The sequence below is a fragment of the Pygoscelis adeliae genome, unplaced genomic scaffold (genome assembly GCF_000699105.1).
Source record: "Pygoscelis adeliae isolate BGI_AS28 unplaced genomic scaffold, ASM69910v1 Scaffold168, whole genome shotgun sequence".
Classification (NCBI taxonomy): domain Eukaryota; kingdom Metazoa; phylum Chordata; class Aves; order Sphenisciformes; family Spheniscidae; genus Pygoscelis; species Pygoscelis adeliae.
The window spans coordinates 2,589,148-2,603,809 of NW_008825566.1; the positions used below are offsets into that span (position 1 = coordinate 2,589,148).

At 43.8% G+C, this 14,662-nt stretch overlaps 2 protein-coding genes across 2 annotated transcripts in view; one reads left to right on the forward strand and one right to left on the reverse strand.

The window, feature by feature from the left end:
- The window catches only part of PDIA6 (protein disulfide isomerase family A, member 6), a 13,410-nt gene extending 5,759 nt beyond the window's left edge, over nt 1–7,651 (forward strand). The window contains exons 7-12 of the mRNA XM_009332505.1: nt 968–1,108; nt 2,288–2,372; nt 2,465–2,537; nt 3,620–3,778; nt 5,796–5,892; nt 6,626–7,651. Coding sequence (XP_009330780.1) covers nt 968–1,108; nt 2,288–2,372; nt 2,465–2,537; nt 3,620–3,778; nt 5,796–5,892; nt 6,626–6,694 — 624 coding nt within the window. The 3' untranslated portion in view covers nt 6,695–7,651. The remainder of the gene's footprint in view (nt 1–967; nt 1,109–2,287; nt 2,373–2,464; nt 2,538–3,619; nt 3,779–5,795; nt 5,893–6,625) is intronic.
- Nucleotides 7,652–8,044: 393 nt separating this feature from the next.
- ATP6V1C2 (ATPase, H+ transporting, lysosomal 42kDa, V1 subunit C2) overlaps nt 8,045–14,662 on the reverse strand; it is a 21,294-nt gene continuing 14,676 nt past the window's right edge. The window contains exons 6-12 of the mRNA XM_009332488.1: nt 12,967–13,065; nt 11,826–11,894; nt 10,792–10,884; nt 10,273–10,366; nt 9,890–9,987; nt 9,351–9,480; nt 8,045–8,542 (exon numbers count right to left, since the gene is read on the reverse strand). Coding sequence (XP_009330763.1) covers nt 8,447–8,542; nt 9,351–9,480; nt 9,890–9,987; nt 10,273–10,366; nt 10,792–10,884; nt 11,826–11,894; nt 12,967–13,065 — 679 coding nt within the window. The 3' untranslated portion in view covers nt 8,045–8,446. The remainder of the gene's footprint in view (nt 8,543–9,350; nt 9,481–9,889; nt 9,988–10,272; nt 10,367–10,791; nt 10,885–11,825; nt 11,895–12,966; nt 13,066–14,662) is intronic.

The following is a 14,662-nucleotide window of genomic DNA, read 5'->3' on the forward strand; positions in this document are numbered from 1 at the left end:
TACTGGAAGTGTAGCAGAGGGAGCTTAAAGTTCATTTGTTGCCATGTAGGCACAGTGCTGCCTCCCCACAGACAAATAGGGAAACTAATGTCTAAGAAATACAAAGAGTTAAGGTAGTCCTCCTGGTACTTAACTGCAGTGCTTGGTGCGTTGAAACTGAGATGAAACTTGTCATGGTTTAACCTCAGTTGGCAACTGAGTACCACACAGCTGCTTGCTCACTCCTCCTCCCGCCCCCCCCGTTGGGATGGGGGAGAGAATTGGAAGAGTAGAAGTGAGAAAAACTCATGGGTTGAGATAAAAACAGTTTAATAATTGAAATAAAATAATAACAATAATACACAAAGCAGTGATGCACAGTGCAGTTGCTCACCACGCACCGACCGATGCCCAGCCAGTCCCCGAGCAGCGGCCCCCCCGGCCAGCTTTCCCCTGGTTTATGTACTGAGCATGACGTCCCATGGTATGGAATGTCCCTTTGGCCAGTTGGGGTCAGCTGTCCTGGCTGTGCCCCCTCCCAGCTTCTTGTGCCCCTCCAGCCTTCTCAGTCAGTAGAGCATGGAAAGCTGAAAAGTCCTTGACTAGTGTAAGCACTGCCTAGCAACAACTAAAACATCGGTGTGTTATCAACATTATTCTCATCCTAAATCCAAAACACAGCACTGTACCAGCTACTAGGAAGGAAATTAACTCTATCCCTGCTGAAACCAGGACAAAACTATTGCGGATTCATCAGGCCTAAAACTTGAAACAGTGTTTCAGTGTATGTTAGCCTTGTTTCGAATTGTTGCACAAGTAGGAAGATACAAAATTGTTCCAGTACAGTCAAAACATGCTGTGAGACTTGGTTCATGTAGGTGTTAAATCTCTTCCCTTTCTCTTAATCTAGAACACATCAAAGTAGCAGATAACTTCTACCATAAATATTCAGATTTATTTGAGCTGATGGCTTAAACTTGTCTTGCAGATTCGTGGATTTCCCACAATTAAAATCTTCCAGAAGGGAGAAGACCCTGTTGATTATGATGGTGGCAGAACTAGATCTGATATCATTGCTCGTGCTCTGGATCTGTTTTCTGATAATGCCCCACCACCTGAGCTCCTGGAGGTACTCTACATCATTTTCTCAAATTGCTTTTTCATCATATCCTTTGCAGCAGTTTTACAGGACTATTAACTGTAAATAAAACAGCCTAAGTGTGCTGCTTGCACACTGTTTTGCAGGAGAACGTCAAGGATAACAAGTCTGGTCATTCAGCTTTCTGTTATTTAATTTTTACTGTGACTTTGTTGTTGACTGAAAGATTATCACAACTGATACAGTGAAGGCACTTACAGGATGGTACCAGGGTGTCTGAATCCTCTCTTGAGGAACAGGTGAAAAGTTTGGGTTCTGTGCCCCATCTTTTTTCTTGCAACAAGCGGGCAGGGTTTTGTCACTTGTAAGCCGTCCATTAGAAGTTGCATGATGACTAATCTTGCTTGTTGTCCAAAAAACTCCACTCGCTGTATGGTGGCTTCTAGTTTCGGCTTCATGTTGGTAGATTTGAAATGGTGATCAGTTATCTCCAAAGTAGGGTGCATGTAAGACAATCCATTGGGGTGCAGAAAGAAAAAAAAAAAAATTAAAATTATGTTTATTTCATCTTTGCTATCCTTTTAAAGTGTCTATTTTTCTGTATGCCTTAATGTATGTAATGTTAGTACAGTAGTACATGTATATAATATACATATATTGGGGCTGCGTGCTTAGAAGTTTTTTGTACTGGTAGCGGTGCACAATCAAAGTTTGGAGACCACTGATGTAGATAAATGGATTGATTCCCTTTTAAGGTAGATCACACGAAGTTGGTATTGGCGCTGTTAAAGTTGATTAAATATCCTCATCTCCAGCAAATGCTGCACCCTGCTGGCTCTCCTTACGCTAGCAGTGCCACAGATGAAACCTACAGGCGTATGCACAGGTCTGGGTGTGCTGTTTCCAGCCCTGGTCAAAGGACGGTGACTTTGAGCAAGAAGTGACATCTTACTGTGTTCTCTGCAAGCCTTATTTGGTACTGCTTACTTTCCTGTTGCTGCAAGTCTCAACAGAAGACTTTGTGAACTCTTTGTAATTAGTCTTATGTTGGGGGACCAGTGAAGTAGAAGAGGCTTGTAAGCTTTTGTGTCAAGTTGTTTCAATGTTTATTACCTTGTAGGATGGAGTTGATAGGCTGTTGGAGGGAAATGCAGTCACAGCTGGGTAACCAACTCTTACTCTCATTGACTTTCTGCTGCTTTCTTCTAGATAATTGGTGAAGATGTTCTGAAGAGTACGTGTGATGCTCATCAGCTCTGCATCATTTCTGTCCTGCCTCATATTCTTGACACAGGTAGATATACAAGCAAGCAGACTTCTGTATGAATTTGTCACTTAAAGCATGTAGTTGTGTTTTTAACTTGTCTGATTCTGTCTAACAAACAGGAGCTTCAGGGAGGAATTCTTACCTGGATGTCATGTTAAAAATGGCTGAAAAATACAAAAAGAAAATGTGGGGGTAAGTGTCATTGTAGACTGGTCGTCTTGGAAAAGATGTAAGCATTCTTAGAGGTAACGGGATAGAATTTGTATGATAGTGATTTACCTGCAGATAAGAGTTTTTTCCTTGTTCAGGATAGTGTATCTTGGTATTTCACTAACTGTACTGTGGGAGGGGATGCTGTGGCTTTAGAATAAACTGCTGATTTTTTTATCCACCTCTCAAATCCTGCATTTGCAAGTGATATCTAAGCATTAGTGAGATCAGATTAAGGATCTTCTACTCTGTCCTGAATACTAAAATATTTTAGGGCACTACTTATCCGGTTTCTTTCAGAGTCTTTTGCTGGTGGGCAAGTCTGCCAGTATGACTCTTGAATTCTCAAAAAAAAAAAAGTAAATTGCAGGTTGTTAACAAATTTCATGCTCTCAAAGAAGCAGGCCAGCAGGCTTTGCCTTTTCTCCTCCTCTCAGGTGGATGTTAGGATCTCTGGGACTTCTCTGGGAAGTGAGAGTTGTTCTGACACGCTGACTGCTGTGAAAAGGGGGCAAAATGGCATGAAAGCCTGGGGGGAAAATGCTGAGATTGGCTGATTCCAGAGGTTCCTCAGGGGACTTGTTAAACATTAGAGGAACTGAGACCTGACCAGTGAGGAACTAATACTGAATGAAGTATTGGTCTTGCGGTCTTTGGCCAGAAATCCTCTACAGTGGGATTTGGGCAGTACCTTGTTGTGTTTAGGTCTGTGGCTTGACCCATTTTAAACCTTGCTTAATATAGGCTCAAGTGCAGCAATTTGTTCGGATTGGTAACATAGTTCTTTCCCTGGACTGTCTTTCATGGCTGTTCTTCTGATCCAGCTTTCAGTGGCTGTGAGCATGGGGCTGGCCTAGCGCTGCTGTTCAGGAGGGACTTTTTTTCTGTTATGTCGTTCAAGATCAGGACCCTGCTATTCCCTGCTGACTTCAATAACAGCTGACACTGTCAAGGGCAGTTCAAAGCCCAGCTTGAACTCTGCAGGGTTGCAGGATATGTGTGATTTCAAAATGACTGTAGTGCCTATTCTAATTTTTCATTTTCTATTTTATCTTTTCATCAAGGTGGCTGTGGACAGAAGCAGGTGCTCAGTCAGATCTTGAGAGCTCTTTGGGGATTGGAGGCTTTGGGTATCCAGCAATGGCAGCTATTAATGCTCGGAAGATGAAATTTGCCCTTCTGAAAGGATCTTTCAGTGAGCAAGGGATTAATGAGTTTCTCAGGTATGAAATCTTTAAGTGACTTAAATCTTTCTGTAACTGGGACTGTGACTCTTTAGAGCAAAATAAGGCTCTCCTGGATCAGACAAGACTTGCACATTAAGAGAATTAAGACGACGAGCATTCACTGGAGTAAGGGAATGATTTCAGTGAGGATTGGAACTAATAAAGCAGTATCTACCTTTTTGTGGCGGACAGAATTAAGTTGGACATTCAGACTTAAATGGTAGTTTTAGCACAACTTTTTAAAACAGTTTGAAAACAGAAGTGAGTTTTGATCTTGAAAAATTCTGGTTCTCTGGTAACCCAAGAATTTAATGGGATTCGGTAATCAATACTATTTAATTCAAATGATGCATTCTGGTTAGTAATTGGGAAGTTCTTAGTTTGGGAATCTGAATAGGTGCTGCTGAGGTTCTTGAGGTTCTATATGTTGCTGTTCATTGTTCTCGTTTGGTCCAGTCCTGTCTTCCCCCTCCCACCCTCCCCACCCCCATTTCACTGGCATCTGATAAACTAATGGGGGGAGCTGAAGCAATCCATCCAAAAAGTCAGTAGCTCTTTGCTCAGCTCAAGTTCCCTGAAACTGCCTCTTGCGTGTTGGGCAAGAGCCAGTGCTGAGAAGGATTGAATGGGGAAAGGGAACGGGGAGGAGGGCAGAAGGCAGCAGCAGCACTGAAAGAAGCTGAAACAGAGTAGCTAAACTTAAACTGTTACTTAAAGCCTGGTCAAAGTGAAGTGAGAACTCTGCTTCTGGGTGAAACACCAGCTGCCATAAGGTGTCGTAAGAGCCTTTGAGAGCTTACATAGCAGTGTTATTTTCATGTCCTTGCTTGGAGAATGGCAAAGGACAGTCAGAATTGCAAAAGGAAATACAGAAGTCTCTCCCCACCTAGCCATTAATTGAACTGTGTTCCTGCTGGATTAATGGAAACAGTGCTATGTTCTCTTACCTGTGTAAGTGATCAGACTTTCTTCTTAACACCAAAAAGGGAAGGTTCTCAGAGCATCAAGTAAAATATAGGATTCAGATGCAAGAAGAGTAATACCAGATGGTCTGTACTAATGCATGTGAGAGAAATGTCTGCCTTTCTCAGACATGGCAAATTCTTAGCCTATGAAATCCATCTTAGGGAAGCTTTTCCCCGTTAGGGTGGATGGTGCTTCCAAGACATGACAGCCAACTTAACAGCTTATACTGCATTAGATAATTGGTTTGGTATTGTCTTACTGCAGAGCAATACTTGCTGGAATAATCTCTTGACACTTCAGCTCAGCTTGTGCTGCCTAGAGAAAGCAGTACAATCACAGTTGGTGTAGCTGGCTGTTAACTCAGCTTGCTGCGTGCAGCTTCTGTAATCTAGCAGGCAGTCTCAACAGTGTTGACCAAAAGTAAAGAAACAAGCACTGAGAAGAGGATAAAAATTGTAGACCCCACCTAGGGAGGAATGCTTATTCAGTCTTATTAGCCTTTGAAAGAAGGCACAGGGATTAGTTCTTCGGGATTTTAATGTTAGGGTTTTTGAGCAAGCCTAACCAGCAAGTGCAAGATGGGGTGTTTCAACGCAGAAGCTGGTTACCTCATACCCATTGTAACCTGTGGACGCTTACAGTCCGCTGAAAAGATCACTAGTGATTTCAAGTAACAGTTGCAGGTGACTTCCAAAACTAGAATTACAGACTCCTCTTGGAGTTGCCTCAAGTGATACACAACATACTGTTAAAGGGACTGTGTTTATCCATGAGTGTTACAAGGGGCGCTGCTGAAATACGAAACAATGTAGCTCACATAGCTTGTCTCTTTGGATCCTATTGTAAATTCACAATGCTGCTTTAAGGGATGTTTTTCACTTTCTGCTTCTCGATTTGAAAAGCTTTTGCTTCCAGACAGTTTAGATTTACTTCAAGAGATGCAAGCAGACTTCAAAGTTAACTTCCTTTTATCTGAAGCAGGCACTGTTCCAAGTGGATGCAGACTGGGAAAATTTCTTAAATTTAACTTTTACTTGTCTTTTCTCAGGGAACTGTCTGTTGGTCGTGGCTCTACAGCACCAGTGGGTGGTGGAGCTTTCCCTAAAATTCATTCAGTTGAACCCTGGGATGGCAAAGATGGTGAGGTAAGAGGTGCTCCATCTCTAAAAGTGCTGATGATTTGCTAAGTTCAGAAGTGACTGGATAGAGTAACTAAGAACTGGCAATGTGAAAACTTTTGTTCTTCAAAGATTGTGGCAAGTTGTGTTGATGGCTTCCCATTATCTAAATCCTGCCATCAGGACAGGATTCACCTGCTTCATCACCTGACATTGTGGACACATACTCCTGCTGAGCTGTTAGGATGTAATCTGAAGGTTGAATCCCTCGAGGGTGAAACCTGTTATTACCCATGCTGAGTAAGGGAGGTGGTAGTGTATGCATTCAAGACCTGAACATCTGTGGAGACTTTGGTTCTGCAATGTGCTGACCTTACCATCAGAGTCTTAATGTCAGGAAGTTTGTAAGGTAAAGCCCGTGTAATAACACAGTGATTGAGTATGTTCTTAAGGTTCAACATTGCTGTAAAAACCAAAGTTACTACAATCCTTTGATCTACTTCAGATGGAATTAAAATATAGAATGTGGTAGTAGCTTTGTTACATAGTTTATCTGTATTTGCCTTTATCTGGAGTATTTTTATTAGTAGAAAACAACCTTCTAGTCTAAACTCTGATCACTTGTCCTGTGCTTAATGTGCTTCGAGTTTTTATGAATGAAAGAGATGACGGGGGGATGAAGTAAGCATCTTTCAAAGTCAGTGACATCCCAGTGTTAAGCGCTTCTAAACGTGTGCTCAAAACCTTCCCCTTTTCACAGCTTCCGGTTGAAGATGATATTGATCTCAGTGATGTGGATCTGGATGACTGGGATAAAGATGAGCTGTGAGATCTTCAGGAATCTTCTTTTCTTGGGAGAGTTTGCGCAGCAGTTTGCAACCTGGTTCACAATCAGATGGGTATTCCAGTGGCCTTTTTATGGAGAAATAGCATGTGACACACCGTGCTGTTTGATGCACTGCAGCAGTGAACTGTACGCATCTCAAGAAAACATTGCAGAAATTCTATGAATTGTCAATAACCAGTAAACTTGATTGTATTCTGTGTAACAAATATTTTGAGGACAACATGGATATTTCTTTGGAACATCTTTGTTTTTATTTTGTTGATAGTGTGCTGTTTGAGTGTTACTGGAGGCTGTTAGTGTAACCAATTTCAAATGTGATATTTTTCATGGAGGTGGAACCTGGTCAGCTTCTGTTTTAATTAAAGAATAAAACAAAATATTTTTGACACAGTGTTAGTCTTGTATAGAGTAACAAAGGTGCACATGATAAAAGCTATCCCATTTTGGATGACTCTTGAAAAATGAACTGTAGAATAGAGAGGTAGGTGCAGAGGGGAGTCCTACACCACCCCCTTGCTGTGAACGATCTTGACAGTTTGGCCTAAAGCCTGATTAGATGGACAATCTTAGTTTAAATGCTCTTTAGTCTTCCTTTTCCTATTCCTTCTCAGGGGCTTTCTCTTTCTTTGTGCCAGACTTTGTAAGATCATTAACGCAAGGGAAGTGGGGTTGCTGCTGCAATGGGAGACACGGGAGCTCTTGGTCTTTTCCCCAGGATTAGCAGTGAAGCTAATCCCCATTTTAGGGCATGAGGATTTCCAGGTGCTAACAGAAAAACGCCACGATGCTGTCTCCAGCAAATTGGATCTAATATTTCTTCACTTCCCATCTGGCATTGTTTTGATTTGAAATTGCCATTTCCTTGGAAGGGGAATCAGGAATGGGGATGGCTGCTGCTGCTTTTTTAATAAAAATACTATTCTATTTTGTTGCTCTCCATGTCTTGTGTATCGGTGTCTAGTGACGTGACCCTCACGTGATCAGCTTGTTTATAAGTAAGGAATGAAAGAACTGAAAGTTTCCCCTCCTTTCAAGGAAATAACTTAATGTGGGTATTTGTCACCTAGTGTCTCTAAGAGGTCGCCCATAGCTCATCCCTGTGAAAGGGCCGTGTAAGAACCACCGGTAGCCGACAGCAGCTTGACTGCTAATTTGGTGCCGGAAGCGTGCTCCAACTCTAAGTCATCCCAGCAGCTGAGATCCAGGGCAACTGTTCTAACCGAAATGTCTTGGCAAAAAACTAAACTTAAGAGTATGTGGGACTGTAAGTCATACTACAGTAAGCTTCACAGCAATTCTGAGGATTTTTCTTAAGCTTTTCTTTTTTTAAATTCAAAGAACTTGGGGTTTTGCTCTGATGCTTTCTGTTTTTTCTGTTTGGGTTTTTTGTTTGCTTTGTTAGAAAAACAAACTGTGCACACTTAGATCCATTAGCCACCACACTTTTTAAATTGTTTTATTTCAAGTCCAATAGATATTCCATCTTTGTAACTTACCAAAAAAAATAAATACTACCATAGTACCTCCTGCCTCCGAAATATGTTTTTATAAAACTATGAACAAGAGAGATTTATATTGAAGTCACTGTAAAAGTTACTGGAAGTGGGAGGAAGATCTTATGCAATTATCCTGCTACAGCATCTGCATTTTAATTTGACTTTCAGCAGCTAAAGTTTGTTTTACTGTAACATTAGGGTCTTGAAAATTAATAGATGAAGCTTGAGCAATTTTTCTTTAACTGCAGTCAAGAAGACTGAGGTCAATCTTGAAATAGACGTAAGGATAGTATTCTTGATTACTCAGTTGTAAACCAGGGATGTCCATGCCAGGCTGCAAAAGGAAACAGTATGGCTTTAGTACCAGTAACAAACTGTTGCACAGTTCCAAGCTACAGTGGATTGCTCTTGCACTCCTCTTCCACAGGTGAAAGGAGTTTTGTATTTGCTGTGCTTAGGATGAGGAATTCACCACTAAGAATGTGGTGTTTGCCTGGTGTTTTCAGGCTGCCTAATGCAGTTAGCACTGAGAATTCATGCTTGGTTGCAACTTTATGAACATGTAGCATTTTTGTGTGCTTCAGCTCTAGAGCAACTCATTTCTTTCTCACATCATCCACTGGGAATCTTACTTAGGCTGTTTTAACACCTACTGGTTTATCCTAAATTGTTTGTGCACTCATGATATGGGGAGGGAGAAAGCAAGTACTGCTGCTTGCTGAAGTCCTAGGTTGAGGTATTTAATCAATGACAGCCTTTTACAGGGGTGGAGGTGTCACGGTCCTAGCACTTAGTTCTGAATTCATTTTTCTTGCTTGTGTTGATCTGAATGTTTACAGAAGACTTGAAGCTTTTTACCTAGAGGAACTAACAGAATTGAGCAGACCTATTTCAGTCCAGTAGCTGTAAACATCAGATGCTTCAGGAGAAAACGTAAGCAATCTCTACGCACCTCCACCATAATCTGAGCCTACCTGTTACCCTAGTCCAATCTGTAACCACCAGGGATTAGAGCTGCATCCAGGGATCCTGGCATTGCAAGGTGTGAGCAGGTGCTTGCTCTAATCCCTGGACTGTGAAAGTGTTCATTTGGCTAAACTGAGACAAGATACAGCAAGTGCAGTCGTAGTCCGAATACATACATCCATTATACTTGCTGCTGCGACTTCATCCAGGTGTTTGAAGACCACGTTTAGGACATCTCTCAGGCGTTTTGCAGACTTCCTATTTGGCTGCAGCAGCATCGCTTGGAAATTCACTGGGAGGCCAAACCTTGAAACACATCAACATACACGATCATCTGCTGGGAAGGGGCACACCTTTCCGCTCCTGCCCTTCTCCCCCTTCAGCCTCCTGGCATGCTAGCTGATTGCCCACTGCGGTGCACAATCTCAGTGGCGGTGGGCTGCCTCCTTATCTGAAAGCATTTTCTTTTCGAAGCTGAAAGTCAACTAAACAGTGTCTTTCTGTTTTCCGCTTCCCTGTAAGTGCCCCCAAAGAACTGTTTTTCATCAACTTTGTACGTCACTTTTTTTGTGGCCATCTGTATTGTCTCCTGTGAGCTTCTGGAGCGTGGTGTGTAAGGGTTGTTCCCTCCCATGAAGGAACTGCCCCAGGAAGGGAGCTGTACATTTTGACTTCTACAGGAATCTCTGCCGGCGCTGCATGCTTACCCGCTTACCTCAGGACAGATTCAACAAAAACTCTCAAGGCTTTGACGTGAATCCAAGCCACAAATGCTTCGCTGAAGTTCACTTTCAGCCAGCGCAGTAACGGGCCCTATGAGAACAGACACAACAGTATTGTGATCCCCTCGCTGCGTGAGGAGCTCACAGCTACCACCACTGAAGCCATCATGGGCTGCTGAGGTAATTCTCAGGCAGCCTGTTAGTGGCTCCCAGTTTATCAGAAACTCGGGTGACGTTGTGTTATCTATCCTGTGCTCCAGTTTTCTGGGCTAAATGGAGCTCACAGGAGTCATAAAGCCATTTCTGAGCGAGAGGTTAGGCACACCGGTAGCAAAGGTTGTCATTATGTGGGCTGTCAACTTGATGTGCTACTTACATATTGTTGTTTCTTATCGGAAGCTAATTTCATCAGCTCTTCCTTTTCACATTTCAGTTCCTTCTCATCAAAATAAAATTCTCGAACCATGAACCTACAATTGAATTACATTTCTCTCACAAGCCATAGTCCAAGCAATATGCACACTCATTTCTTTTGCCTCTGGAGAAGCAGGTACGGGATGTTTCAAAGTTGCTAGCCATTTAACCAGTTAAAGTATGTGGAGGGTGGGAGTTGAAGCCACCCCCAGAAAGCAAGCTTCCTGCTGTCAGTAGCGTGACAGCAGGAAGGACAACTCCAGGATCTGTAGTTTGGTGCTTAAATAGGGTAACTGTATCTGCTACCACAGCTCCTTCCCACCCTGCCTTCTCAGTGGCTTTAGGGCCAGCAGCAGCCCAAACAGTGAAGAAGTCCTAAAAATCAGTGATGGATTCAGCTGTACCGCACACAGAACAAGCCTCGCCTTATCCTCATCATCTGTCTGCTAGCCTGCCCTGCCTAGCAATCAGTGCTTCTTACCTGTTCTCCCTGGCTTTAGCCTTGAAGTCATCCATCACTTTTCTAAATAGGGTCACGGTGAAGAGTCCTCCCTCTGCATCCTCAGCAATCATTCTGTGGGAGGGAAATTCACTGCTGTGATTTGACAAAGCAAATCCCTCATGCTTTCTTTACCTTTCTCTTTTGCAGTTCTTTTTTTCATTTATGATGCCGAACAACACCCTGCTTTTCAAGAACTGCTGTGACTGAAATAGGGAACAAAGACTTTACTAGCTCCAGCCACGCTGTCTCTAATGTAGAACTCCCACAAGTTGAGTTCCTGAACCCGTCGTAGTACACACACGTTCTGCCTGCCTGATTTCTCTGTGTTTCCTGGTAACGTTCCCCCACTTCCCATGTACGTGTGGTTTTGAGACAGGCAGTAGCACACAGCTTTCTTCTTTCTCTGTGCTTTCCACTTCTTCCATTTCAGATAATGGCACTGTCTCCTCTTGGGCCCTGGATTGGACCTCATGGTCTGCGGGAGCTGAGCAGTGGAATATTTAATTCCTAGGAAGGATTTTTAACTCCAGGTGAAAAGATAAGTTAATATGGCACTTGCTAATGCAAATGACAGTACACTGAATTATCCTATTCTACAGCAGGAAGCAATTAAAGATGCAAAGATAGCGTTTGATCTTTGTAAATAGTAGTTTCCATAAAGTTGTATGTGATTGCATGTGTCTGAATTATGCCTGGATTACTGTAACAAATTGTTTGTCTGTTTTACACAAAAAACAAAGGCCCTGGTTGAAAGTAGAAAGAAGTAGATTACCGGAAAAGGGAACAACAAGCTAATTGTAAAAAAAACAGTGATGATTTTTTTTCTTTCATCTGCACTTCCCTTCAGCAGAGTAATTTCTGATTTCAGTTGAGAATGAGATTGGGCAAATCTATATATTAACATGGAGCCCATGCATTAGACAAGTGATTCCTTCCATGATCAGCAATTTGAGGGGCTGATATGGCAGGGATCTCTGAAACAAACAGGGACCTTCATTTGGAATTTCACTTACTTGGTGGAGCGAGGCACTACCATATCGGAGAGGGATTCATAGGTCTTCTGCCACTGTACGTAGCTTGACCTTTGAGCAACACAAAACAAAGCACAGTAAATAAATACTATATACTAGAAAGCAAATGTGTTGATAGTTAATTAAGCTAATGGCTTAGGGTAGAAGGGTTGGGAGATCTTTGTGCCGGGTTATGTGATTAACATACGTTAAGCCTCTCCTATCCTTTCCTCTCCTGGTCACCAGCTCAGCAGATGTTTCCCTCAATGCTGTACCCTCAATCCTGACTTTGGGTCTTGGCATGAGGAAGGGCCCAGAGCAGGAAGCTGATGGTGGGAAGAACGTGGCTTTTGGCACATACTTCCAGGCTGCCACACAGCGTCCCATGCTCCAGGACCCCTGCACAAGCTGCCCCTGATCCATGGGTAGGTGTGGTACATCTGCTGTGTGCAATCCCAGAGCTGATCTGGTGCTACACTGCAAACATGGCAAGTGCCAGCACTGGGAGAAAGGGGTCAAGGGGATGGTAAGAGTTTGCAAAGTGAGAAGTCTGTTTATAGGGGGAATCTGAAAGAACGTGCAGATAATAAACTCAACAAACTTACCTCAGATAGCTTTTTGTAACATGTTTTTCACAGACAGAAAAGTGATGGTACTGTATGTGTGTGTGTTGGGACAGGGCTATCCAGAGAGGAAGTTTTTGTGTAGGCTTCTGAGAAGGACATCTCGTAACTTCACAACTGACGGTGATGGCAGTCATCCTACGTGCAGGCACTTACGAATACATGGCCAGCAGAGGCCTTGTGAATTTGACAGGTCTAACTCCTTTCAGTAAGTGGCTAAGCTCCAGTAAGAATCTGTTTTTCTCTTTTTTTTAACTTGTACTATTCCTACCAGAAGGCTGTTTGAGAACCCACATTAAAAACCTACATCCCGATTCTGTCCTGCTCCAGATTCAGAGCAGTCTTTGTCTTTTTCTTTTGTGCCAGCACCACCCTTGGCAGAAACTGTTCTTTCCTCTTTGCCGTGCCCCAGCCACGGCGCTGGTGAGCTGCCCCAACCTGACACAGTATCACCGGGATCCGGTGCGTAGGCCTGAAACTCAATGCCACACTGAGCATGTCTGCCCGCACTATTGCCTTACTTTGGCACCACGACGAGCAGCGTGATAAGATACTCGGAATTCAGAACAAAGTCTTCTTTATGCACAACGTCTGCTAGGGTCCGAGTCAGCAAATTTCCCCTACGATGAAGAAGACAAAGAAAAAATAACATTAGCAGGAACCCAGCAGCAGCACACTGGAGGTATTGTGCTGAGGGTATAGTTGCTAATAGTGTATACTGGGGTAGAAGAAGGCCAGGAAGGAGGTGGCCAAAGGACACATCTACACTTCTAAAATGGTCATCTAGTTATTTTTACTGCAACTAAAAAGAATAAAAAAGCAACTAATACTAATGGCAGAATATCGGTGACGAGCACTAGGCTAGTTTATGCCCTTTATGTGAAATTACACCATTCTGCTGCTATTGTTTCTACAGTAAGGGTGTAGGTGCTCGGGAAGTGCACACCTGAAGTTACCACCCTGCTCCCAGTCATTGTCACATCTTGCAGGAGGCACCTGCCTTCTCAAGGCTGCCTGTTGAGCTGCCTGTGTGACCATGCTTCAGTCAGAGTAAGCAATGTTAGTATGGACCGAGGCCATCAAAGCAACCCTGGCATACCTGGACGGCTGTGGACAAGCACACAGAGATACCTCCAGCTGAAGGACAGTGGGAGCAGCAGTCTCGCGCGCAGGTGGGATCTGCAGGAGGGGGTCTCTTCTCAGTCTAAGACCACTTGATCACATTAAGTCCCACTCGTGCTGCACACCTAGGAAGTGTAGAAGGCTGGGGCTGGCTGGGCATGGTTGGTAGGCACTAGGTGTGCATGGGAAGAGAGCAGCTGCCCTCTCTGTCACCGGGCAGGAGTGAAGAAGGACCTAAACCAGTAGTTTTTGGTTTGAGGTTCGCTGTGCCAGTCTAAACATCAATTAACTGGCCAGTAACATCTTATTAGATGTTTGTTCAACCCAAGGTAGCTGGCACTGGTAGACACCAGAGATGGCAGCATTTAAAGTTGGACGGGATGGTGAGAGGAAGATAGGCCTGGACCACGAGGTCTCCATTCTTCTCCCTCATCACCTTGCTGGAGGCCTGGTATTGCTCATGTTCCCCACACAGAGCTTCTGCCTCTCTCCAGGTGCTTAAAGCTGACGTGGAAGCTGGAGAGATGCTGCAGGAGTGGGCTGGGAATACCAACGGTGCCAAGAAAAGGGAAATGGGAGCTAATGCTCCCTTGTGCCTCCCGCCCACGATTATCCACATGCACACAGCCTGAGACAAATGTGTCTATCACTGTCTATACCAAGCTGGAAGCCCAGGCCAGTGGTGCTGGCTGGCGGTGGTGAGGCATGGACACAGGAACTCAGCAGAGCGAGGGGGAAATGTAACTGTAATATGGCTCTGCCAACCCTTGTGGGCACTGCAGTCCCCATGTTGAGCAGGTCTCCGTGAGGGATAGTGGTTTTTTTACAGGCTCATTCTGAACCACCATCTGGAAGTATTTCTTCTGTGGTTTCTGGTTGCGTTCAGTGGAGTTGGTGCCAGGCATGCTCATTTTAGCTCCACATTCAGAACAAAATTCCAGCCACCCTGGGGTTTGGTTTTAGCCCCTGTGAGTATCTTCCTTGGGTAAAGGCTGGTTTCTAGGCAGGCTGCCAGCCTGGCTGGCTGCAGTGCCAGGAAGGCGAGGACCTACCTGTGTCCTGTGCCCAGAGCAAGGGGCTTGAGTAGGAAAGAGT